Raw genomic sequence first — 24,761 nt, forward strand, 5'->3', positions numbered from 1 at the left:
TACCCACACTTTGAAGTGGCTCTCTCTGTCACGTGGGGACAGAGGCAAGGTGGAAGCAGTATCAACATGAATGCTAATTCCAGGGTAACAGTAACAACATTCTGGGCTGGAGAGATGGCGCAGTTGGCAAAGTGCTTGTTGTGCAAGCTGGGGGACCTTCTAACACTGGTGAGACAGAGAGAGGCTGATCCCTAGGACTCCATGGCCAGTCAGCCTACTAGATGTGCTCCCGGGCAATGAGAGACATGCCCAAAAAAGCAAGGTGGGTGGTATTTTCTGAAGAATGACACCTGAAATTGTCTTCTAGCCCCCATAGCTTAGGTGTGTGCGTGCACGCACACACACATACACACATGCACACAGAAAGTGACATCCAGGATGCAGGATGGGTAAATGAGAACAGTGAAGAGTTGGGAGAGGCCAGCATGCCTCTACAGTGGCAATACAGCATACAGCAAGTGTTTAATGAGTGCACACTAGGTACAGCGACCCTCTGATAGCTGAGGATCCTCTGACTACCTACAACCCTTCCACTTCCTGGTTACCTTGTTCCCCAGGAAGACTCGGGGCAGCTGCCAGTAATAGAGGCTTCCGGGCAGCAGAGAGAAGCCCTCATAGGAGAGTGCGAACTGGAGGAGAAGAATGGAAGGTAAGAACGGGGCACAGGCACCCCAGCAGGGACCCGGGACCCACCCGAACTCTACAGCACAGGCCCACCATGCTTTCTGGGCAACCTGCTTCCCGCTCTGGGTCCAGGTCCTCCGGCTGCTCTTGGTCTGTTTTGCCTCACCCATGCTGTGTCCTTTCAGTAGACCCCAAGATCAATGGGACATACTTTAAACACTTGAAAATTCAGTGGCTCTTTTGTACATCTATTTTAAAATGTAGATGGAGTTGAATGTGGGTATATATGTTTAATCGTAGCGTTTGGAGGCAGAAGCAGGTGGGCCTCTGAGTTTGACGACAGTCTGGTCTGTATTAGGAAGTTTCAGCATAGCCACAGCTATATAGTGAGAGCTTTTCAGATAGAGTTTCTACATGTAGCTCTGGCTGTCCATGGAATTTGCTCTGTAGACCAGGCTGGCAGAAATCCTCCTGCCTCTGTCTCCCAAGTGCTGGGATTAGAGGTGTGCTTGACTACCACCTAGCATGTGAGAGCCTATCTTAAAAAAAAAAAAAAAAAGGAAGGAAAGAAGAAAGAAAGAAAAAAGAAAAATGTAGCCAGAAAAAAATTATGTAGCCAGAGGGCCGTGGATGTAACTCAGTGGGTAGTGTTTACCTAAGTTGCACGAAGCCCTAGGTTCCATCCTAAACATGGGATAAATGGCATAGTAGTACATATTCATTATCCCGGGACTCAGGAGGTACAGGCAGTAAGATCAGGAGTTCAAGGTTATCCTTGGCTATAAAGTGGCCAGCCTAGGCTACAGGGGACTATCTCAAAAAGATAGAAAGCAATTGGGTATGGTAGTATATGCCTTTAATCTCAATACTTGGGAAGCAGAGACAGGAGTTGGACACAAGTTCAAGGCCAACCTGCAACCTGCTCCATATAGGGAGAGCCTGTCTCAAAAAACAAACAAACAAACAAACAAAAAAAACAAATTAAAAAACCCAAAGACAAACAAAAAAACCAGGCAGACATGGTTATTATCCCAGCACTTGAGAGGCTAAGATAAAGATTCTGAACTTGAGGTCCGGCCAGGGCCATTGTGAGACTCCGTCTCAAAACATAAGCACAACTATAATTGACTTGGTATCTGGTGAAGTTCAAGTGACATCTGAAGTCAATGATGGTCCAGAGAGTCTCAAGAAATATCAAACTAGTTTGGAAATGACCAGAGTCTAGGAAGCATGGTGGGCCGGTCCCTCAGTGAGTGACTTGGTACATACCTGAGAGCCTGCTGAGGAAGACAGAGAAGTGGAGATAGAGGAGGAAGAGGAAGAGGAGGGGGGACCTGCTCGTAGAGCGGCAGTTAGCTGGGGGTGAGGATGCAGCCCACGAGCAGGGGGTTGGGGGTGGGCAGCAAAACTGGCAAGGAGCTGCCAGATCTCAGCATCCACCCGCCTCTGAGCCTCATCCACCTGGGGGAAAGGAAGGATAGGTGACAAGAACAGATGGACAGAAAGACACGGTGAGGCTCTGCCTTACCCCAGGCTGCACCAGCCCTATCCAGTTCCCCAATGTGGGCCACCCACGGGCTTGCATTGATGTCTGCCACCCCCTCCACACGCCCTTTGCCTTTTTAGTCCTAGGACTCAGGCGGAGCATCCTGGGGTGATTAGCTGGAAGTAGGCTGGGACTGCTGGGGAGGAATCCTGCCCAGGGTGTCCCGCAAAAGAAGGACAGAAAGTTCCATACAGTTAGGACTGACAGCCATGTGAGTATGGAGGAGGGACAGCTTCCCACACCACTACAAAATCCATTCTGGGGTGTATGTAGAACTGGAGTATGCTGGCCCGGACAGGCAGAATGGGCGGAGGTGGCCCAGGAAAATCTGGGTCTTGGTTCAAGGTCTGATTTCTTGGTCCCCAGACACAGTCTGCCCTGCCCTAGGTTACCTGTGATGCCCGCTGTGCCCGGCCCCTGCCCTCTGGGTCCCCAAGGATCCTTCCAGTGGTCACTGCTGCCCGCCACTGTTCCTCTGAGAGGGATGTGCGGTTCTGATGGGGTGGAAGTCACAGGCCAGCTCAGCCCTCACAGGGCTCAGACCTGGAGCCATGGACAGCCCTTTCCCCAAACATGGTGCCAGCAAAGACAGCCACAGTGATTGGTTAGGGAGGCATGCCTTATCTCCAGGCCAGCACACAGGGTCACTCCAGGCTACTAGAAGAGCGCATGCATGGCAGTTGCTGGCAAATACACGGGGAAACTGAGGAGCTAGAAACAGTCACACGGATTAACATAAGTTAGTTTTCCTGTCTGCAGACCTCCAACTATTGTGGCACCAACTATAAACACACCACATGGCTGATGGGGCACAGCAAAGAACATGCCCCCCCCCAGACTCTCCTAGCAGCAGTACAGGCTCAGGCAGGGCATCCATGGGTACAGGACATCTCCCATGCAGAGCTGAGTGCAGCCATAAACATGTCCTATGTGGCAACCCCTTTGCAACACTCAACGAGGGCATACCTGGTGAGCCCGGCGTAGCCGTGCAAAGTGAGCCTCCCTCTGTGGGGCAGCAAGAGGCACCAAGGGAGGAGACAGAGAAAAGTCTGAGGGAGGCCAGGAGAGAAGGAACCAAGGGGAGGAAGGCACCGGAAGGCAGCGAAGTTGGTCAGGGTGACGACGCCTCTTTCCCTCCAAAGAGCAGGGACTGGAAAGCCTCCAAGCCCTACTGCTGAGGGGACTAAAGTGTGGCTGATTGGGTACTGGCCTCAGCTGGTGTGGGACTTACACACTAAGTAAATCCCACTTGTCCTGGTACCATGGCCATGACTGAGGACCACACGTGGCTGCTCTGGAGTTCACCTTTTATTTATTGTTTTTATTCTTCTGCATTGGTGTTTTGTCTGCATGGATGCCTATGTAAAGTTGTTGGATTTCCTGGAACTGGAGTTACAGACAGTTGTGAGCTGCCATGTGGGTGATGGGAATTGAACTCGGTCCTCTGGGAGAGCAGCCAGTGCTCTTAACCGCTGAGTCATCTCTCCGGCCCCCTGGAGTTCACCTCTTAGATGTTGCCCTTCACAAGACCATCCTTGATGATGTTGCCTTTCTAGCAGATCTTGCTTCAAAGTCTCTCTTCAAAGGCTCTCTCTTGCCTAGCTCAGCTTTTTAAGAACAGGTCTGACCTGGGTGTAAATCCCACCACTATTGCCCACTAGTTGTGGGACTCAGGTCAAGTTCTTGCCTTTTCCAGCTTTACTTCCCTCTGCTAGGAAATGGCAGCGAGGCTGCCTGGTTCACGCAGTCATAACTTAAGATGCCTGCATGAGCGTGTAGCCAGTGCTCAATAGGAATGACCCGAGAATCACCATGCTGGCACCCAGCACTCTGCCTGCAACCCCCAGCACAGATGAGCCGGGCGGGGGGGGGGGGGAGTGTCCCACACTGAAACTGTGTCACCATGCACATGTTGCAGCCTGTCCTGAAAGCGCAATTGTCACCAGTAAGCTGAGCGCTCAGTGTGTGCAGGGAAAATCCTCCCAGTCACCAGGCTGGGGAGGTCGGGTCAGGTGTCCAGCTATGAACAGCGCAGCTGAGAAGTAATGAGGTCTGCTGGACCCGAAAGGCCACATACTACATGACATGGCAGCCATGACCCCATGCTGACTCCATGTTCAGCATGGACCTGGCTTAGAGCTGGCACTCGGGAGGGGCTGCAGGCCCCACTTAGGTCTTACCTTGTCTCCCTGGTATGTATCCGGAAGTTGCCAGTAGAAGGACTCCTGGCCAAGGTGGGCAAAGTTGCCAAAAGAGAGCTGGGGCCCACCAGGCACCAATTCCACGGTGAAGCCTCCTGTCAGCTGGCTGTTGCGCTGCGGGTTCACCAGGGCAAAGCCTTGGAAGTCCCCAGGGGCAAAGTGGGTGGAGATCTGGCAGCAGGAGGAAAAACAGGGGTCAGCTAGGTGAGGGCTCAGACATATCAGGATGGACAGGGCAGGACATGAGGCTCGATGAGACCAGGAAGGGGTAGACATCGGGGCTAATGAAAGGGTGTGTTCAGTGCTGAGATGAGCAAGAACAGAGGCCCAGAAGGTCTTGGGACAGGAGTCAGGTCACTGGGCTCAGTGCCGAGGTGAGCAGTAATGGAGGCCTAGAGATGGGTATCCTTGGGAGGCTGGCATTCAGCTCGGACAGTGCTCCCAACCTTCAGGGGAAAGACTGGTTCTTACCTGGCGGCGTGAGTAAGAGGAGCTGGCACACTGCTGGGTGACACCCATGCAGAAACAGGGCAGGCAGCCTTCTGGGTTGCTGGCACTCAGGTAGAAGTGGTGAGGCCGGCAGTGGCTGCAGGTAAGGCCTTCCACCTGGGCCTGGGAAAGATGGAAGAAAAGATGTGTGAAGGGACTCAGGGGTGTCTGCTGGACCCCAGAAGCCTCTGAAGCCAGCCTTCCCAACCATTTCTAGCAGTTGTGAGAAGCTCTGCCTATCCATCCCTTGACCAGGTCTGAGGATCCCCTCAGGTACCATCTGACTTCTGTTCAGCCCCAGGGATGGACTGAGCTAGGCCTCATAGAAGGCAGGACTTTGAACTCACCTTGCATTGGCACTGACCAGCGGCATCACACTGGCTGCTAACACTCCCTTGGGGGTCACAGTCACAGCCTAGTCCCTCTGGCACCTGACCATCTCCTGAAGTGTAAAGAAGCCACAGATGGCATCCTCAAACCAGACACCAAACACCCCAATCTCTGCCCCTCTCTAAGCCTGTCACTCAACACCAAGGGGACCTCTACTTGCTTCTGGGGATGTGGGCGGTGCCTCTTCCAGACCTCATGTGACAGATGGAGAAGCCAAGAATCAAAAAGGTAAAGCCACCTCTCCCAGGTCCCGGGGAAACAAAGGGTCTGTCCTGGATCCCCCTAGGAAGAAAAGCACCCCCACCCCTGCCATGTCCTCCCAAGTCTGCAACTGTACTCACTGTAGCAGGACTGGCCCTGACTGGGGTTACCATGGTAACCTGGGGCACACCTACAGAGAGAGAGAGAAAGTGGAGTCCTGGGAAACTGGCAAAGAGCCTAGGTCCAAGGAGGATCTGGGCTTGGACTCAGTGACCTCCACTGTAAGGGGAAAATTCATCAGCCGTGTGCGCCCATTTAATAGATAAAGCATGGGGGAGACCAAAACAAGGGTGGGTCCAAGGCACAGCCGATGAGTTGATTCCACCAGGCCTTGACTCAAATGGCTTGGTTGGTGTGAGCCTAAAGCACCTCCAGGAGAGGGAGGTAGGAAGTAGTTCAAGGCTATACACGGCTGCATAAGGAGTTTGTAGATAGCCTGGACTACATGAAACTCTGTATCAAAATAGCCAAACAGCAAAGGGTCTAGTGGGAGGGCTCTGGCCTGGGTAAGACAAAGGACTGGCTGGGAGGTGGGCAGCGGGCCAATGCCAGGCTAAAGGGTGAGGCTCGCAAAGAGGAGCGCTGATGGCCTTTGAGGGCCTGTGCAACAGAGAGAGGTCACAGACTTCCTGTAAATAGGAGGCTCTCAGGTCTACCTTCCTGGGCCCCCGGCACTCCCCTCCACCCACCTCACCTCTCACAGTGACGCCCGCTGTGGCCTGGTGAGCAAGAGTCACAGGTGGGGTGACCATCTGTGTCCAGGAAGCACGTATGGGCAGCCCTGAGAAAGTGGGAAGGTTCCGTCAGTAAGACATTGACTATGCCTACTGGGCTCTCTCACAGACCCGGCAGGCAGGTGAAGTCTATGTCACGAGTTCCTTTCCCACCACCTCCCTCAGTTCTACTCAGGGGCTAAGGGGGGTACACTGTCCCCATTTAGGAAATCAGGGCTTTGAAAGTGAGGCTATCTGTCCCCAGTGACACACTGAGAAGAGGCAGCCAGGATTTAACTATAGCCTCTCCCCAGTGCTGGGCAAGAGAGAAGGTGGGAAGAGTAGTAGATACTTCAGGAAGAGCGGGGCCCAGACTCACTGGCCAGCAGCAGTGGCTCCATAGCATGGGCAGGGCTGGCAGTCCTGTGGTGTACCCCGCTGGGCATCCCCATAGTAGCCTGGCTGACACTGCTCACAGCGATCGCCCACCGTGTGGTGCTGGCAGCTCTGGAGAGACATGGGGCAGATTGAGGCCAGGCTCCTGGAAGCCAAGGCTCTCTGAGGATTGAGAGTGAAGGGGTAGGCAGGGCTCACCTGGCAAATACCAGTCTCAGGCTCACAGACCTCCGAGTGGCCATGACAGTTGCAGCGCTCACAGGTGCCGAGGTAGAGCCCACTGGGCATGCGTGTGTAGCCTGTGTCACAGTCCTGGGAACAGAAAGATCATATGGGGGGCTGACCATATGGAGAGAGAAAAAGGAGGAAAGGCCAGCAAGCACTGTGAAGGAAGTTGGGTGGACAGGTGGGGGACCCAGGCTCACCTGGCAGGAAGGACCGCGGTACCCGGGTGGACAGGTACACTGTTCTACTTCCAACGCTGAGGCCTGGCCAGTGTTCTCCGGCACAGCCATGTCCATGCTAATGCCAGAGATCCTGGATGTGACAAGACACATGGTGAAGGGATGTTCACTGTGTCCTGGGAATACCTAGAGTCCTGGGCTCCATCACCACGTGGCCTTCATTCTTCTGCAGTCTCCTGGGCTGTGGCAAACCGCTCACATCTGCTACTTCCTCCAAAGGGCTACCCTCTACCTCTCCTCGCCTGGACATGCTACACTACCCAGCTCCTCTGGGGACTGCTGGAAAGCTGATTCAGAAGACATTGGTCCCCAGCTTCTTAGGATTCTGTAAGGTAGGCAGCAGCATGCTCTCCGCTCTACAGGCAGAGTGTGAGGGGCTATACTATGTTTCTGCTTAGTCTGGAGACCCCTCTGCCCGGCTCCGGCCCCAGCTACCTGCTCTCGGCCGGATGCTGGGTGTAGGATGCTTGGATGAGGAGGATGTCGATGTTTGCTAGGGCCATCAGCAGGTGCTCCCTTGTGGTTGGCTGCCCATCAGAACGCTGCCAGGCTTGCTGTCAAGGAAAAGACATGTGACCCATTCCTGCCCTCCTGTGTGCTGAAGCCTCAAAAGAGAGGAACAAGAAGGGATAGGATGGGGCTCACCTCTCGGAAGGGCACTATGAAGTTGGTGGGCTGGCCGGGGCTGGGCTCCCTTGATGCATGGTGCTCCAACATGATGCCATTCCCCTGCAGTACCACCAGTGGTTGTCTGTGCAGGGGTGCAGAACTGGGCCGGGGCCGCTGGGTTATGGTAAAGCGTAGCTCTCCTCCATAGGAGGTCACCTGAGCCGGGTGGACACAGGTTTTCAGTTGGAGACGTCAAGTCATGCCATATTCTTATTATCCTCTTAATGTCCTGCCTGTCATGTTCCTCCTACCCACCCACCATGTCTCCTCGGAAGCTGGCAGGAAGGCTCCAGAAGTAGGGTCCAGACAGGAGGTTGTGGAAGGAGGAGAACAACAGCTCCCCAGGTGCAGGGGACGAGATACCCTCACTGGTGATGTGGGAACCTGCGGCATTCGTCAGGCTGAACTGAGAGGGCTGTTCGGAAGCCCCGAGTACCTGGAAATGTTGGAAAAGGGCAATTGTGGTGGTGGTAGTGGTGGTGGGACCCACCCTTTGTCCCCCCTAGTCCCGGTCACGGCTATCCCATCCAGTTGCCACTCTCTTGTGGGTACCTGGGCACGGCTCCAGGAGGAGCTGCTGCATTGGCGACTGACTCCCATGCAGAAGCACTTGAGGCAGCCGTCAGGGTTCTGCTTGCTCAGGTGGAAGAAGCCATCTGAGCACTCATTGCACAAGCGCCCCACCACATTGTTCTGTGGACACAGAGTCAGGAGCTGCAGGATGGCCCCCGGGAGACGCTGCCTGGACTAGCAGCTGAATCCACCCACGGTCTAGATGGGGGTCCCAGAGCGCCACAGAAAACACACATGTGTGAGGCATCACAGCTACCAGCACAATCACCGCCAGATCATGGGTGCATATGGAAACTGTTCTCCCTTTTCTCGTTGGCTAAGAGGCTCACAAATAAGTTAGGATTTGAAACAAAGGAAGTTGATTGAATTGACTACCACGACAACTTACGATGGAGATGGAGAATTCCATGTACCATGCGAGGGCCTCTTCAGCCACTTCATTCAACTTGCATTAGAGCCTTAAGAGGAAGGTGGAGATTTCTCCATCCTCACAAAAGCGAGGCTTGAGACGTGAACCAGCGCACATGGTCACTCAGTGCGTTTATCTACTCTTTGTTACAAGATTGGGAGTGCCTGACTGCAAAGCTCGCCCGGTTCCTTTCTCCACTGACATCTGAGTCTCCCACTATTGCTGTGACATCAACACGAGACCTGACAGAGTGATGCAGATGAGGGCCAGAATTCATACAGCAGCTGCTGAGGGCATGTCAGGAAACTGAACTCAGGGTGGCCGACTCCTTAACCAGGGCTCCTGCCCAAGGCCGGGACTTCCCTCATGGTATAGAAGACCAGCCAGCCTGGCCTATGGGCCTCAGGCAAGGCCAGCATTCACTCGCCAAGGTACTAGAGAGGGTAGGCTCTCCTCTCCCTTGGCCACAGTAAGCCTAGGATCAAGGTCTTGGAGAGAGTAGAGTGCACACACCTTACAGCGGCAGGCCTCTCCCGAGGTGCTCAGGCTGCCTCGCTCATCACAGCGCACGATTTCCTGGGCTGGAGGAAGAAGGAAAGCATTGGCAGAACGAGTTAGATGGGTAGTTCTCTCTCCAGGGATTCTGGGCATGGGCTGAGAAGGGGCAGAGGTGCTCCCCGCCCAGGAGGTTATGAGAAGAGGCGGTTACAATACTCACTGGTGGGTCTGCACTTCCCGCCTGGCTGGATGGGGTTGCCTTCATAGCCAGGGGCACACCTGGGGGAGACAACATTGTCACACCCAGCAGGGGCATTCTGTCTCCACGACCACCGGACCCTATCAGCTCCTCACCTTTCACAGCGACGGCCCGTGTAGCCTGGGGCACAAGCATCACAGGTGGCTTGGCCATCCGTGTCCAGAAAGCAAGTGTCTGAGAATCTGTGGGGATCAAATGGTCAGGGTGGAAGGGTAGAACTGGGCGTCTGACATGCTCACCCCAGGAAATGACCTCTGTTCTCACAGACGCATGGAGAGCCATCTCCCGGTCCCTGTTCTTTCTCTGTGGCCTCATAGCAACCGTAGGACAGGAGATGAGCCCATTATACAGAAAGGGAAAATGAGGTCCACAAGAGATCAAAGAGCATGGGACAACTCAGTGAGAAGGTCAGGACTAGAATTCGCGTGGGTACCCAGTTTACCTGACAGAGAATACCCCTACTTGCCACACTACCATATCCTGAGTGGGGTCTGACCTTCGAGAAGCATCGATGTATGGGCAGGGGCAGGGCCGGCAGGCAGTGGCTGTGGCTTTTGTGGCATCCCCAAAGAAGCCAGCCTTGCACTTGTTGCACTGAGGTCCTTCTGTGTTGTGTTGACAATTCTAGGACAGGAGAGGGGAGCGGGTAGCTCAGGTCCCACTGAGCAGAACCGGGTCAGCCAGGCTCTAGAATGCTTCACAGTAGACAGTAGCCTCAAGGTGCCTCCCCTGGCAGTGGTAGCCCAGCACGGAAGGCAATCCCACCGATGGTTCCAAGCACCTCTTGACATGGATCTAAACCTGCAACCCTCTTCCAGACTGCACCCAGGGCCAGTTCTGCCCTAGAGTCCCTTCTGTCACCCCTACAGCTGCCCGGGAATCTGAAGACAGTGGCCTGCCTGTGCCTTCTCTTTGATCAGCTCTGCAATCCCAGTCCCCATCACTGTTCCCAAGAGGGAAGGTGTAATGTCTGGACCGTATTTCCTACAGCCCTCGCCAAGGAAGAGAGGCTTTCCACTCTCTTGTCCAGATACTATATCTCTTGTTCAGGTATCCAGAGGGCATGGTAGTTTACCCGGAACCATTCAAGCCATTCTAGAGGTCATGCCATGCTCGTGGATGCAGGGCAGCCCCACTCCTGTCCAATGTCCAAGTGACAGCTTGAGCTACTCACCAGGCAGTGGCCATAGACAGGGTCACAGGAGCTGGCATGGCCATTGCAATTACAGCCAGAGCAAGTGCCTAGGTAGGGCCCTCCAGGCACCCGGGTGAAGTGGGCATCACAGCTCTCGCAAGACAAACCAGAATAGCCAATGGGGCATCTGTGGGGACAGGATCAAGGGAATGGCTGCAGTAAACACACGCTCTGCTGTTTCACCTCTACTCCAGATAGCATCCCCATGGTCCACAGCCGACTAGGGGCCGGTACCTGCACTCCTCCACACTGTGAGCACGACCGTGATTGGTGGTGTAGGTGGCAGTGGTGTCCATGACAATGTCACTCAGTCCCACGCTGGCCATCTTGGCGTTGTACACTGTCTGCAGCAGTATAGCCTCTAGGCTCGCCAACACCTGCAGCATCTCAGCCCGCTGCACGGGCCGGCCAGACTCGTGGACCCAGTGTTCCTGGCGGGGGGGGGATAAGGTTGTTTTGTCTATCAGTGCCTGCGTGGCATGCATCACTCCGCCCTGGCCAGTCCTCCCTCCTAGACCGACCCCTGGGACTCAGGTGTCACCAACCTCAGACAGCTGGACCTGGCGCTGGTTCAGAGCTCCGGGCTGGGTGGGTGTGTGGCCTCGGGAGTGGAGGCGGTAACCTGCACCCACGAGGATCACATCTGGTTTCTGTACTGGCTCCAGCATGCCTCGTGCCAGCTCATAGCGCACCTTGTAGCGCAGGGAGCCACCATAGGAGTCCACCTGGCCAGGACAGGTAATTCAGGGGCGGGCAGCCATCCTTTTTTTTGTTTTTTGTTTTTGTTTTTGTTTTTTTTTGTTTTGTTTTGTTTTGTTTTGTTTGCGGGCAACCATCCTTAAGGAGCTGCATCCTGTCCTCCAGCCCCTTACTCTGCGCCTCTGAGGCTCATAGAGTGCCTGGAACTCTATGGAAGGCTCACAGAGAACTGGGCATGGAGAACCCAGTCCATGGCAGACGGCATGTACACAAGGAGGCCAGTGTGGGACACTCTGGCCAGCCCAGAGTAGGTGGTCAAGGAAGAACCCAAAGTGGGTTGAGAGGGCAGCAGACAGAGATCTTGCCTTGTCCCCAGAGATGCAGCTGCCCTCACCTTGTTACCCAGGAACTGCTTGGGTAGGGCCCAGAAAGCATCATGGATGAGGAAGCGGCGTGACAGGTCAACCAGCTGGAACTCCTGTAGGGCCGGGTCGACCTGCAGCTGGGTGGAGGACAGGGGTGGCACACCGGGCTGCGAGGGCATGGTCACATTCACACCTGCAAGGACAAAAGTCAGGTGAGGATTGCGGCCCACGATTAGTGGAGAACAACCACTCTGGAAGCAGGGACCCAGGAAGGGATAATAAAGAGAAAACAGAGGCATCTCTCTCTGGAAGTTAGGAAGCAGCCAAGCAGAGTTGGGTATGGCACACACCTGTAATCCCAGCACTCCTGCAGGATCATGAGCTCAGTTGGAGGCCAGGCTGGGCTACATAAAACCCCGTTTTAATCTATCCACAAAGAAGCATTAGCTCTTTTCTCTTTCTAGTCATTTGACCTCCTGAAGTTTTCGTGCATGCCCTAGGGAGGGCCATCATGGCCGAGCTGAGAGCCATGTTAGAAGCCACAGTCAAGGAAAGGGCAAGAGACTCACTACAGCAGGACTTCTCAGAACCTGTGGACCATCAGACTGAGAACAGCCAACTGAGGTTAGCAGAAAAGTACTTGGGGCTGAAGAACAGAAACCCAAGTCCTGCTTCCACCATGCTCCTGAGGCCTGAGCCTGGACAAAAGTCTCAGTTTCCTTATCTACAAAATCATGATCCTGGTGGCCCAACTCATGGACTTATGAAGACAAAATGCACAAGCTGACTTGGTTGGGAGCACTGACTGCTCTTCCAGAGGTCCTGAGTTCAACTCTCAGCACCCACGCGGTGGCTGGCAACCATCCATAGTGACATCTGGTGCCCCCTTCTGACGAGCAAGCATACACACAGGGAGAACACTGGATGCATGATAAATAAATCTTTAAAAAAATTTTTTTTAAATGAGGGTAACATGAGCGAGGTGCTCAAAAAAGGGTTTGCTCTTATTGTTATGGGGTCACTGGTCCAACCTTCTTCCCACATGTGCACCACTCCCAAGCTCCCACGCAGGATTTCTCGGCAGCACCCTGCCAGCCCCCAGGCAGCACCCCTTCACGTGACAACAGGAACACTTGGTACATACACTTTGCCACTGAACGCTCACATGTCATTGGTGGCAATCTAACAGTTTGGCTTTTTTGTGTGGTGTATATGTGTGTGTACATGTTTGTGTGCAGGTATATGTGAACGTGTGTGTGTGCTTGTGGAGGGAAAACATCTACATTTATTTATGTGTCTGCATGCCTGTGAAGGTCAGAGGTCAACTTTAGGCAATCATCTTATAAGCCCTCTAGTTTTGTTTGGTTGGTTTGCTTTTGCTTGCTATTGTTTTTGTCTCTCTACATAGCCTTGGATGTCCTGGAGCTCAGTATGTAGACCAGGCAGCCTCAAACTCACAGAGATCTGCCTGCCTCTGGTTCCCAGTCTTGGGATTAAAAGGGTGTGTCACCATGCTTGACTCCCTCACCTATTTTTTTTAATGATTTATTTTCTTTTCTTAATGTATGTTTTGGGGGATGTGTATACACAAATAGGTGTAGATGCCAGCAGAATTCAAAAGAGGATGTTGGATTCCCTAGAGCTGGAGCTACTGGTACTTGTGAGCTGCCTAACCGGTGCTGGGAATTGAGCCTGAATCCTTTGGAAGAGCAGCAAGCACTATTAATATATCAACTCCCCTAATCCGCATCTATTTTTTTGGGACAGGGTTTCTCACTGACCCTGGAACTAGGCTGACTGGCCACACTCCTAGGAGTCCTTCCATTTCTGCCTCCCCAGGGCTGGGGTTTCAGGCTCATATTATTGTATTTGGCTTTCACATGGGTGCTGGGATGTGTGGCAAATACTTCACCGACTCAGCCATCTCCCCAGCCCTCTTTTTAGTAGTGTGAGTGTGCATGTGTGTGTGTGTGTGTGTAGACACGAGGCCTAGGATCCAGAGTCTGTTCTCCCTACAGCCTGAGGCAGGGAAGCTACAAACACAGATCTGGCTTGTCCTAAAGGTTTTTCTGACTTAATTCAGTGTTTCTGGGTCACTTCCTGCCCTTTGTCCCTGGTCCTTCTACACCTGTCCCAAGTTCCCAGGAACCTGGAGCCCACCCATCACATACCCTTGAAGTCATTGGGCTGGTCAAAGCTCAGCCGGATCTGGTCCCGGAAGCGCCGACTGCTCTGGCACACGTTGGTCACACCAAAGCAGAAGCAGGGCAGGCAGGAGGCACTGTCCTCCAGGTAGAAGTGTCCATCGGGGCAGGGGCCTGCTGGGAGGCAGGGAAGGGGCTATGGCTGGCCGCCAGCAGGAGGTCCTGCAGTACTGGCACCAGTCACCCACCCTGCACCCACCAGCCCACCCGCCTGCAGCACCTCGCTGTGGGACAAGCTCCAGCACGCCATCTGGAATGCCGAACACCATGCCACGTGCATTCATGGCCTCACAGGTGTATGCACCCTGGTCTGCCTCCTTCACATCACGGATGATCAGTGTGCCACGCCCTCCCTCGCTGGTCATGGTCACCCTGGTAGGCCCCAAGACAGTGGTGGGTTAGGTGTGAGCCACAGACTCCACCTCTTCCACAGGCCAGCCACTCCCACCTGCATCGCACCTGGGATGAACAGGGATGTGGCCCCAGTTGAGCCTCCAGTTGATGATGGGTGTGGGGACACCAATGGCTACGCAGGTGAGAGTCACTGTCTGGCCCCGGGAAGCCTGGATGGAGTGCTGGGGAGGGGTCACCACCTGGGGAGGCACTGGGGACAGAAGAGCAGGAGTTAAGTGTTTAATCAGCAATTGGGGCAGGGAGTGCTGGGAGAGTGGAGACTGGTCAAAGAAAGCAGACCCACCCAGTGCCATCCCACCCCACCCCTGCCCAATCCTCACCCCACCCCAGCCCCATCCCCACTCCACCCCCAGCCCCAGCCCCACTCCACCCCAGCCCCATCCCCACTCCACCCCCAGCCCCATCCCCACTCCACCCCCAGCCCCAGCCCCACTCCACCCCAGGCCCACTCCACCCCCAGCCCCATCCCCACTCTACCCCAGCCCCACTCCACCCCCAGCCCCTCTCCACTCCACCCCCAGCCCCTCTCCACTCCACCCCATCCCCACTCCACTCCCAGCTCCTTCTACCCCAAGCCCCATCACCACTTCACCCCATCCCCACTCCACTCCCAGCCCCATCCCCACTCCACCCCATCCCCATTCCACCCCCAGCCCCAGCCCCACTCCACCCCCAGCCCCACTCCACCCCCAGTCCCACTCCACTCCCACCCCCAGCCCCACTCCACCCCCAGCTCCTCACTCCCTCACTCACTGCAGCCAAACTCATCACTGCGATCGGGACAGTCAGGTTCCTCGTCACAGTGGAAGCTAGCCGGGATGCACCGGTTAGTGGAGACACATCGGAACTCTGTGGGTGCACATTCTTCCCCAGGCTCCTTGACGGCTGGGGACAAAACCAGGAGGAGTGAGCACAGGGCATTGTCTGCAGGGCAACACAACTCCGTTCCCACCTTCTTCAGGTGCCCTCTGGGTCACTCCCTTTATCTTGCCCATGTTACCCTACGATGCCTCCAAAACTGAGCCAAATCCAATGGGTTATAAAGTGACCAGGCTCTAGCATTCTGTTACAACAGCATAAACTAGACTGACAGCCCATGGGTTAGGCTGTGACCCACACACCGGTCCAGGACGCCATCTTCACAGAGATCTGCACATCCAGTTCTCCCACCAATACCAACACAGTGACAAGGAAAAGACTAATGGTCACTAGAATACGGTAAAGTAGGAGAGACGTGGCCAGCAGCTGTCTGCTAACGCAGTTCCAAACACAGAGGACCTTGGATGTTTGTTTGCAGGGTCCCTCGCTGACTAATAAGGCCAGCACACCTCCCAGAGCAGGGAACGGAAGAACACAGAGGGACTGGGGCACAGTGGGGCCTGCTGTACTCACGGCAATTGGCCTCGTCTGTGCGGTCCTCACAATCGAAGTCACCATCGCAACGCCACAACTTGAGAGCGCAGTGTCCATTTCCACAGGGGAACTCGTTAGGTTCGCAGGGTGGAGGGGGCCCTGCGTGGACAAGGCGGGGAGTCACAGTGGTCCTTTGTGGACCAGAGCCCAGTGCCTACGCGCCCACCCTACACGGTCCTCACCGCAGTCCTGTTCGTCACTGCCATCCTTGCAGTCCTCCTGACCATCACAAAGGTAATCTTTGGGGATGCAGTGCCCACTGTGGCACGTGGCCTCCTGGGGTCCACAGGCTGTGGGCACAGCGACGCTGGGAAACAGAAACTGAGGCCTATGCGTGACGAGCGGTGGAGGTGTTGTGATTGCCTCTGGCCAGAGTGGTAAAGGTGACACCTTCACAACAGCAGGTGGCAAGGAGCTGAGCTCTGGGACGACCTCCTCTGTGGACAGGATCCCTTGATGTTTAGTGAATGCGTGGCTCTCACCCCTCACCCCACAGTCCCCCAGGCTCCCTGGAGTCCACCCCGCGGCCAGCCTCTGGCGTCACTCTTTCCCCATCTCCACCCTCTCCAGACCTCTCTGCCTGCACCAAACCCTTAGAACCCAGATGACCCAGAGACTCAGATGCAGCCCGACCCCGGGCAGGCCACCAGGGACCCCTCGAGGTTCCCAAGAGCTCCTCACCGCAATCGAGCTCATCAGACATGTCCCTGCAGTCGGGTCGCTGATCACAGCGATACTCCAGAGCCACACACTCATTATAACTATGGCAAGCAAACTCCGTCTCGGTGCAGACCCTTGGGAACCAGGGCACTGTTGGCGGGGGAGGAGGCAGGAGGGAAGTCAGGCAGCAGGCTGAGGCAGCTAGTGTTGTGACAGACAGCACAGGCGAGGCATGGCTGTAAGTGGTTCTGGTGCCAAGTCAGGCCACCGTGGCAGACAGCAAGAGCAAGAAGTGCTTGTTGGGCACACACATGGCACAAGTGGAACACAGGGCAGAACCCCTTACATGGACCTTCACACAGGTGACATGCCACACGCATGCAGCCACCATGCCAATACGCGTGCAGGCTACAGCCTGGCCCAGTGAGGGCAATGAGACAGTGGGAGGAGGCAGGCACGTGGCCTTTGCCCTCCTTTTCTCCCTCCATCTGTTAGGTTCCCTAGGAACCCCCTGGACCTCGGTCAGGTTCATACTCTCACCTGGTGTCACTGTGACCCCCACAGCAGCTGGGGGTGGCGGGGGGGTCTGTGCTGGAAAGGAAGCTATAGTCAGCAACCATCCCACTTGGGACCTGAAAACCGAGGCCCGAGCAGAGTCTGCCGCTGCCCCCTCCCGCCCCGAGAACTCACTGAGGAGAGAATGATGGCCAGGCCTCCAGCAAGCTTGAAGCCTGGGTCTGAAAACCCAGTAGAGCAAGTTTGATTTTGGGGTGCACTGGTAGAGGTTTTACATGCAGAACGAGGGAGCTGATAGCGTACTATTGGTTTTTCCCTTAGGCGACACCATTGTGGGGCTGGAGTTTGTCCCATCTAGAGCTTCACTGAGTCAGAGGCACATAGCAAAACAAGCAAGAGCCCGCTCAGTAAGGACACCACGTTGGAGAAGGGGCGAGTACCACAGCCTATGAGGAATGAACCAGAACTGGCCCAGGAAAGACTCAGTGGATCAGACAGGACAGCAGGCAGAGTGACAGGAGACATGGGCTCACCCTGATCACCCAGGCCTGGCTTCTGCATCTAAGACTGTGACTTTGGGCCTATTTCCTGTCCTCTCTGGGCCTGCTGATATTTCATTTCCCATCCATTATGGGTTCTAGAGAGAGCGGCACACACACGGGATCTGGTTGCATCCCCATTGGTATGGATGACTGCTTTCCTTTTCAGAACCTCAGTTCCCTCATCTCGAAAACAGGAGGAATACTTCGTGGAACTTGGAAGGCCTGAGTGGATGCTAAGTATCAGGGGCCTACACTCACTTAGTGCTTGAGGAATGATGGGTTTTAGGTACAAAAAAAAAAAAAAGGTGTGTGTGTGTTTGCATGTATAGATGCATATCATAAAGATGCACATACATATATGTGATATGCCTGAGACTGACAGTCTTCCTTGATTGGTCGCTATCTTTTATACTATAACAGGGTCTCTCTTGAATCAGAGCTTGCTGTTCCCGTAGTCTAGCTAGCTAACTAGTTTGCTCTGGGGATCCTGACTCTGTCTCCTGACAGCTGGAATGATATGTGGGCTGCTACATCTTCGGGGTCACATGGGCACACTTCTTTACCTGCTGAATCACCTCCCCAGCCCTACAACTACTGGTTTTACTGAATGCCAATGTCTTTTGACTGGGAAGTACTGAATGAAGGGGGAGTTTTAGCTACTGTCAATATACGAAGGTCTGTGAGGATACAGCCTCATATTAGAGGTCCTGTTAAAGGTAGCAGTTTGGTTCTAACCAAGCAGAAAGACAGGCAGGCTCGGGCTCAGGATGGAGTGAGTATCCTGTCTCCCGTGATATGCTAGTCTTCGTCAAGAAGACCCAAGGTAGAGACACCAGAAGGGGCCAGAGTCTGAGAAACTGGAGGGGCGATCCCAGTTTGGAGGACAGGCTCACCTTTGCCCAGGTGTCGGAACTTGAATCCCCAGGGAGAGGTGATGTAGGGGCCAATGGAGCCGCTGGAGACCACTTTATACAGGACCTCCTGAATCTGAGGCCCATCCGATTTCTTTTCGGAGCCCACATCAAGCTCAACAAAGACCCAGCCATCCAGCTCCCTAAGGAGAAAGAAGTCTATGATCTCCATACCCCTGCCATGTTCCTGCCATGATGGCCTGCCCTGTACTTGGGCAGGCTGCACGTAGGGTAGGGCCATTCCTGGTGCAGGATACCCCATCTATGCTCTCTGAATCCCCATCAAGAATGACCCATCCCTGCTGGGTGGTGGTGACATACAACCATAATCCCAGCATTTGGGAGACAGAGGCAGGTATATCTCTGTGAATTTGAGGCTAGCCTGGTCTACAGAAAGAGTTCCAGGGCAGCCAGGGCTACACACAGAAACACTGTCTCAAAAAAACCAAAAACGGTTCATCCCTTCAAACCCTCCCTGCCCTGCTCTTGGTAGCCAAGCTGCTTCCCATCCCTGGCCCCTCCTGGTTGCTCCCATCCCTTCCATCCCCAGGAACCCATCTCACTTGATGAACACCACGCTGACAATCTGGTTTCCGGGGATCTTCAAATACTCTGACTCCAGCTGTGGAGATACGCCACCATCAAATGCCTCTCATACTCTAGTACTGCCCTGCCACCCCTGGGGTGCCCCCAACCCCAGGTACTCACTCCCACTCACTCCCTCGTACCTTATTCACCACGGCCTCCGACACCTCTCGGAATGTTTTGGCGCTTGCATTCTCCAACTGGGGGCTGTACTCAATGGACCGAGTAAAATTTACCAGAGCCCGGAAATAGACTATGGAAGAGAAAGTGGAATGTCATGGTGAAGGGCCCAGTTTGATGGGTGGGAGCCCAGCTGGCAGACTGAAAATAAGGGTTGGACTCCGGGTAGGACTCCCACACAGGCTGACACCTGTGTTTCCACAGAAAGGCCCAGCACTGCCTGTGACAGCGTAGCCTGCAGCCACCTGAAAGGCCTGGCTCAGAGGAGGCTGGGCAGGAAGGGGCAGTTTGCAGGGTATGGCTAGTACGAGGATCACCCCTTCATCATGATGTTTTCCCAGCCTGTTCCTAGGCATCCTGCTGGACTGAGCTTAGCCACCATACTATCTGAGAGACCATCAGGGCTGCCCTGGCTGGTGTGGGGCCCCCACTGAGGGCTCTCACAGCACCTCGACTTTCCAAACTGGGAACCTTCCTTCCCTTGTCACCTCAACTGTGCTGGGTACACCTGGACCACACAGCACCACAGGAATTCTCAGGTCCTGAGTCGGCTACTTCAGATACTGGCCCACCTCAGGAAGTCTCATTCCTTCTTCAAAATAAGTGGGGATGAGAGAGTCAACCACCTTTATACCCCAGGGCTTCTGCCTGGGGTAAAGGATGTTTAGCTTCCCACACTGCTCCTGTGTGCAGAGCTGGCATTTTGAAAGGAGAAGCATGGTCACCTGTCACCCTGCCCCACCAAACCAGGAGTTCCATGAGGAAACAAGGAACCTACCCATTCATGACCCAAGTGACTATCTGTGAGTCATGGCCAAATAAACGCATGTCATTCTGACATGACTATAACATACAACTATTGTTCCCGTCAGCACCGGATGTATACCACACAGTTTTTAATCACCGATAAGCAGTCGGCTAGAGTTTGGATCTCAAGTCTCCCTTGAGACAGGATTTTTCTGTGTAGCTCTGGCTGTCCTGGAACTCACTCTGTAGACCAGGCTGGCCTTAAACTCACAGAGATCTGCCTGCCTCTGTCTCCTCTGTGCTGGGATTAAAGGTGAGCGCCGCCACCACCCAGCTAGTAGACCCTGTGGCCATCTCCCCAGCCTCTGCTTGTTGCTGTTGCTGTAGGGGGTGGGACATAATGGCTGGAAGTCAGGTCACTGAGGGCCTGGCCTTGAAAGGGATATTGAGACTCAGCCCTTCTATGTCTCCCTTCTCCCCACTCTGCCTCTCAGACACTATTAGGCGAACCAGACTCCTCTGCTAAATGCTGCCACCATGGTACACCCATGCCAGCACAAGCCTAGAACAGCAGGATCAAGTGGTTAAGGTCTAAAATCCCCGAAACTGTGAATCTAAATAAATTTTCCTTCCTTAAAAGTCGCTTTCTCTGGTCTTTTGTCACAGGGAAGGATGGCTGAGCAGCACAATGCTCTTGAGTTAGAAATGTGGGTTCAACTCTCTATTAGCAAATGAGTCAGACATTTACAAGCACACCCACATGCACACACACATACATATACATAGAGCCTGACACAAAGAATGACCAAAGCAAGCTATGCCATATACATACATTACACAAGAGAATGGTGTGTGAACATACATGAACACTCTCTCATATTCTCAATTATTTCTTTGTGTATGTGCACATATGTGCACATGTGCTCATGCATGTGAGAGTGTGTGTGTATGTGTGTGTGTGATGCACATGTGTATGCAGGTGCATGTGCCCATGAGCCCAGGAAGGCCAGAGGAAGACATGGAGTGTCTTGTTCTATCATTCTGGTCTTTTCCCTTGAAACAGGGTCATGAACCTGAACCTGAGGCTCGGTTGGCAGCCTGCAAGCCCCAGTCATTCTGCCTCTGTTCTGATCAGAGCTGGGGTCACAGGGCCAACCGCGGATGCTGAGGATTTGAACTCAGGGCCTCATGCTTAGGCAACAAGTATTCTTTTTGTCTTGCTTTTTTTTTTCGGTTGTTTGTTTTTGAGACAGTCTCTCTCTCTCTACATAGCCCTGGATGTCATCCTGGAAGTCACTATGTAGACCAAGCTGGTCTTGAACTCACAGAGATCCACCTACCTCTGCCTCCTGGGTGGTAGGATTAAAAGCATGTGCCACCTTGCCAGGCCCAGCAATGCTCTTATTCAATAAAGCCCTTTCCACAGTGTGTTTGCTATTGTTGCTGTTTGAGACAGGGTCAGAATCTCAAAATCACTATTTCTTTTCTTTTTTTTTTTTTTAAGGTAGGGTCTTATGTAGCCCACACTAAGATCAAATATAATACATAACCTAGGATGACCTCAAATTTCTGGCATTCCTGCCTCTACTTCCAGAATCCTGGGATCAAAGGCACGTGCCACCACAACCAGCACCCCAATAATTCCCTAAGTCCCTATTATGTACACACAGGGTATTTTTGTGTACTCATGAGTTTAAACACGGGCTATAAATATCAGATTAATAAGAGTCACCAAGTAGTCTGAAGTGTGTGCGCAGTGCTCAGAACACTCCCTGGCACAGAGTGGGCACAACATGACACCTACTGTCACCACATGGAGGTAGGGCAGCTCACCAGTTAACAGCCTCGCTGCTGGAGCAGAATGGCCACTGATGGCCTGGGACGGTTCTGAGATTTATTGCTGTGTCTATAACCTGAGGCCAACAGTGCCCACCCCAAGGGCTACTGGTACCTGGAGCGCAACAAGGGAGCAGGGTTGACAGTGACTTTTAGCTCAGATCTTCAGGACAAGCCCTAGACCGGAAGAGCATCTGAGTCACAAGCAGTGTGGAGGGTCCACTGTGTGCCAGGTGGTGTTCTAGGTCAGGGGGACAGCGATGGACTCAAACAATAGAACTTCCCATCCCCAGGGAATGCAGCTTCTAGTGTGGGGAGTAAAAAAATAAATCAAATGGGTAAGAATGTGTGGACTACGGGGAATGGGTGCTGGGGAGTGTACGTTTTCCCGTGGGGTTCAGGAAGCAGTCTCCCTGAAGGAAAGGGGTGAACCATTGGCGGTGTCTAGGAAGTGCACTGTACACAGAAGAACAGACAAGCGCAAAGGCCCTGAGGCTGAAGTGAGTACATGTGACATCTGATCAGGATGTATGTGATATTGTGGGAGGGGCCTTCTTCCTCTTTACTCTCTATCCTTCAGGCCTAGAGGTGTGTAGACCCCAAGCCAGGATGCTCTCCCTCTACAGTTCAAAATAAGAGGGTCCCTGGGGTACAGGGCCAGGTCCTGGAGTGGATCCTACACTGTGAGGGGATACCCTGTCTGCTCTGAACCACAGCCAGTGGTGGGGCTCGGCTCCTGGGTGCTGAGTAGGTGGAGCTTGTGGGTGGAGTGTGGGGCTGTGAGCTCCACCACAGAGGCCTCTTGTGTGCAGGCACAGAGGCCCATTGAGAGCCCCCACCCCGGCCCCTGGCCTCAACCCACGGCCAAGTTCGGGTGAGGAGGCCGGGCCTCTGCCCAGGAATGTGCCCACTCCCGAAGTGTTAGAGTGCCACAAAGCCCCTTTCTACCAGGGCCTGGGAAGGGCTGGAGTCCTCCAGACTGACCCCTTTCTGTGTCCCAAAGCAGAGGCAAGCCAAGATGAGCACCCTGGGTGGGTCATTAGCCTGAGCTGAGACCCCACCCAGAGCCAAGGGACTGAGACTGACCTGTGAGGCTGTCTGGGAGAGGGGATGCTCTGGACATCTGTCCTGACCAGGCCTCCCCCACCTGGCCTCTGACCCTGGCTAACATCTTCACTGAGATGGGAGGCTGGAGCAGATGAAGATTAAGCTGCAGAGTCCAGTGTGAGTGGGAGGCACATACCCCAACCCCTATTGTGCTGGACTGTGTCTCTAGTGTGAGATGCCTTGGGTGGCAACCCCTATTGTGCTGGGCTATGTCTCTAGTGTGAGATGCCTTGGGTGGACAGCATACCAGCCTACGCAGAGGTTGGAACAAGCTGCTCCCAACTCTAGAGCCTGGCTGCATCCTGGCCAGCACCCCTAGAAGAAGAACAGCAGGGTCCCAGCACCATGTTCCAATCTGGAGCCCTGGTGGGGAGGCACAGGTACTTGCCCGGCCTTGACTCTTCTTCAGAGGGGTGCCTCTGGCTTCCTGTGTGACTCTTGGCCAAGGTGGGCTGGGCAGAGGAACACGGGGAGAAGAAAAAGACTGAATGTCAAGGGTGAGCTGGGAGGGAGGTCTGCAGAACGATGACAGGCAGGCATGGCGAAGGAGACAGAGAGACAGAGACATTGGGGAAGGGATATACAGAAAGCGGAGTGGGGAGATGGCAGAGGAGCGTCTAGACAATGGCAAGGATGGGGAGGAGAGAGGGAAGACACAGTGGTAGAGGTGGAGATAGGCAGCCAAGGAGAAAGAGGACAGACATTTCCACAGAGATGGAAAAATAGGCAGTGGCCACACCAGGCCCCTAGACGGAGAGCGGGGGAGGCTAACAGGCATGTTAGCAGCTGGAATAGGAAAGGAGAGGAGTGCGGCAGATCCAGGGGTGAAGGGTGCGGGCCAGATGAAGTTGGGAGGAGCTAGAGAGACAGTCCTGTCTGTCTGCAAGAAACACCTCAGGGACTGGGCTCTAGCGTCAAGTCAAGGAGGACAATCCAAGCAAGGCCTTATCAGAGTCAGCGCGGCCTTCCTTGCCTGCAGAGGAAGGGCACAGGTTCTGAACAAGCCAATGTGATACACACTAAGACCTTGGGCATCAGGATGCACGTCTGTGCCTCCCAGGCTGGGACTAAGTCTGGCTGGCTGGCCAAGCCTCAAGGGCAGTCAGCTGTGCAGAGTTGGGACTGGAGAGCTCAGGCCCTGCTACATGCCACAGAGGAAAGACAAGTCTCTGGGCTTGGACTCTCCCAGTAGCTACCGGGGTTTCCTGGCTTCCCCCACCTCTGATCTTGCCAGCCCTCACTTCAGCACCTCAGAAGATACATGGCCGCCGAGGAGCATGAAAAGGAAAGATAGTGCAGAAGGCGCCTCCCAGGCAGGCCCCAGGTGCTCTAGAAGGAACCAGACCAGTGGTTCTCAACCTTCCTAATGTCGTGACCCTTTAATATAGTTCCTCACGGTATGTTGACTCCCCCAACCACAAAATTATTTTGTTGCTACTTCGTAACTATAATTTTGCTACTTTTATGAATCATAATATAAATATCTGATATGCAGAATATCTGATATGCAACTCAAAGGAGTTGTGACCCACAGGCTGGGAACCACTGAACTAGATAGACCAAAGCCGCAACAGGAGGCAGTTCCCAGGATACATCAGCCCACCCTGGGATATTGTTCATGTCCACAACACCACCTGACTTCTGTCCCTAGCCAGGTGCCAGGCATCCTGTGGCCCTGCAAGGACCTATGGGTAGGAAAACTTCAGGCAACAGTCATGTTCAGGAGCCATGAGGTCATAGTTGGCCAGGTATCCAGGAGCCAGTCCTGCATGCAGTGGCCCAGGTGGGATGCCACCCTCAGACATGTGGAAGTAGAGGCTTCTCCTGCTCTACCAGCTACGGGGAAATGACCTCAGTCCTGGAGATATCTAACCACTTTGAACACTGAGAGGCAG

The 24,761-nt window shown here is 54.1% G+C and overlaps 1 protein-coding gene across 9 annotated transcripts in view; it reads right to left on the reverse strand.

The window, feature by feature from the left end:
- Hspg2 (heparan sulfate proteoglycan 2) overlaps nucleotides 1-24,761 on the reverse strand; it is a 101,450-nt gene that overhangs the window by 41,864 nt on the left and 34,825 nt on the right. For 2 of the 9 annotated variants that reach the window (XM_087907006.1, XM_087907007.1), the window contains exons 4-36: nucleotides 19,140-19,249; nucleotides 18,975-19,033; nucleotides 18,394-18,554; nucleotides 16,983-17,033; nucleotides 16,464-16,592; nucleotides 15,965-16,219; nucleotides 15,762-15,881; nucleotides 15,123-15,254; nucleotides 14,415-14,559; nucleotides 14,176-14,327; nucleotides 13,923-14,069; nucleotides 11,781-11,944; nucleotides 11,233-11,412; nucleotides 10,922-11,118; nucleotides 10,667-10,814; nucleotides 9,989-10,116; nucleotides 9,588-9,674; nucleotides 9,454-9,512; nucleotides 9,249-9,316; nucleotides 8,306-8,446; nucleotides 8,013-8,189; nucleotides 7,730-7,909; nucleotides 7,520-7,638; nucleotides 7,046-7,157; nucleotides 6,819-6,932; nucleotides 6,604-6,731; nucleotides 6,206-6,292; nucleotides 5,592-5,641; nucleotides 5,208-5,302; nucleotides 4,843-4,983; nucleotides 4,351-4,542; nucleotides 1,894-2,085; nucleotides 546-629 (exon numbers count right to left, since the gene is read on the reverse strand). In XM_087907006.1, coding sequence (XP_087763132.1) covers nucleotides 546-629; nucleotides 1,894-2,085; nucleotides 4,351-4,542; nucleotides 4,843-4,983; nucleotides 5,208-5,302; nucleotides 5,592-5,641; nucleotides 6,206-6,292; nucleotides 6,604-6,731; nucleotides 6,819-6,932; nucleotides 7,046-7,157; nucleotides 7,520-7,638; nucleotides 7,730-7,909; nucleotides 8,013-8,189; nucleotides 8,306-8,446; nucleotides 9,249-9,316; nucleotides 9,454-9,512; nucleotides 9,588-9,674; nucleotides 9,989-10,116; nucleotides 10,667-10,814; nucleotides 10,922-11,118; nucleotides 11,233-11,412; nucleotides 11,781-11,944; nucleotides 13,923-14,069; nucleotides 14,176-14,327; nucleotides 14,415-14,559; nucleotides 15,123-15,254; nucleotides 15,762-15,881; nucleotides 15,965-16,219; nucleotides 16,464-16,592; nucleotides 16,983-17,033; nucleotides 18,394-18,554; nucleotides 18,975-19,033; nucleotides 19,140-19,249 — 4,304 coding nt within the window. Of the gene's footprint in view, nucleotides 1-545; nucleotides 630-1,893; nucleotides 2,086-2,562; nucleotides 2,665-3,136; nucleotides 3,176-4,350; nucleotides 4,543-4,842; nucleotides 4,984-5,207; nucleotides 5,303-5,591; nucleotides 5,642-6,205; nucleotides 6,293-6,603; nucleotides 6,732-6,818; nucleotides 6,933-7,045; nucleotides 7,158-7,519; nucleotides 7,639-7,729; nucleotides 7,910-8,012; nucleotides 8,190-8,305; nucleotides 8,447-9,248; nucleotides 9,317-9,453; nucleotides 9,513-9,587; nucleotides 9,675-9,988; nucleotides 10,117-10,666; nucleotides 10,815-10,921; nucleotides 11,119-11,232; nucleotides 11,413-11,780; nucleotides 11,945-13,922; nucleotides 14,070-14,175; nucleotides 14,328-14,414; nucleotides 14,560-15,122; nucleotides 15,255-15,761; nucleotides 15,882-15,964; nucleotides 16,220-16,463; nucleotides 16,593-16,982; nucleotides 17,034-18,393; nucleotides 18,555-18,974; nucleotides 19,034-19,139; nucleotides 19,250-24,761 lie in introns of all 9 variants that reach the window. The other 7 variants (XM_085690458.2, XM_085690457.2, XM_085690460.2 and 4 more) reach the window with 5 other exon arrangements.

This window comes from Myodes glareolus, chromosome 6, assembly GCF_982192425.1.
Source record: "Myodes glareolus chromosome 6, mMyoGla1.1, whole genome shotgun sequence".
Taxonomy (NCBI): domain Eukaryota; kingdom Metazoa; phylum Chordata; class Mammalia; order Rodentia; family Cricetidae; genus Myodes; species Myodes glareolus.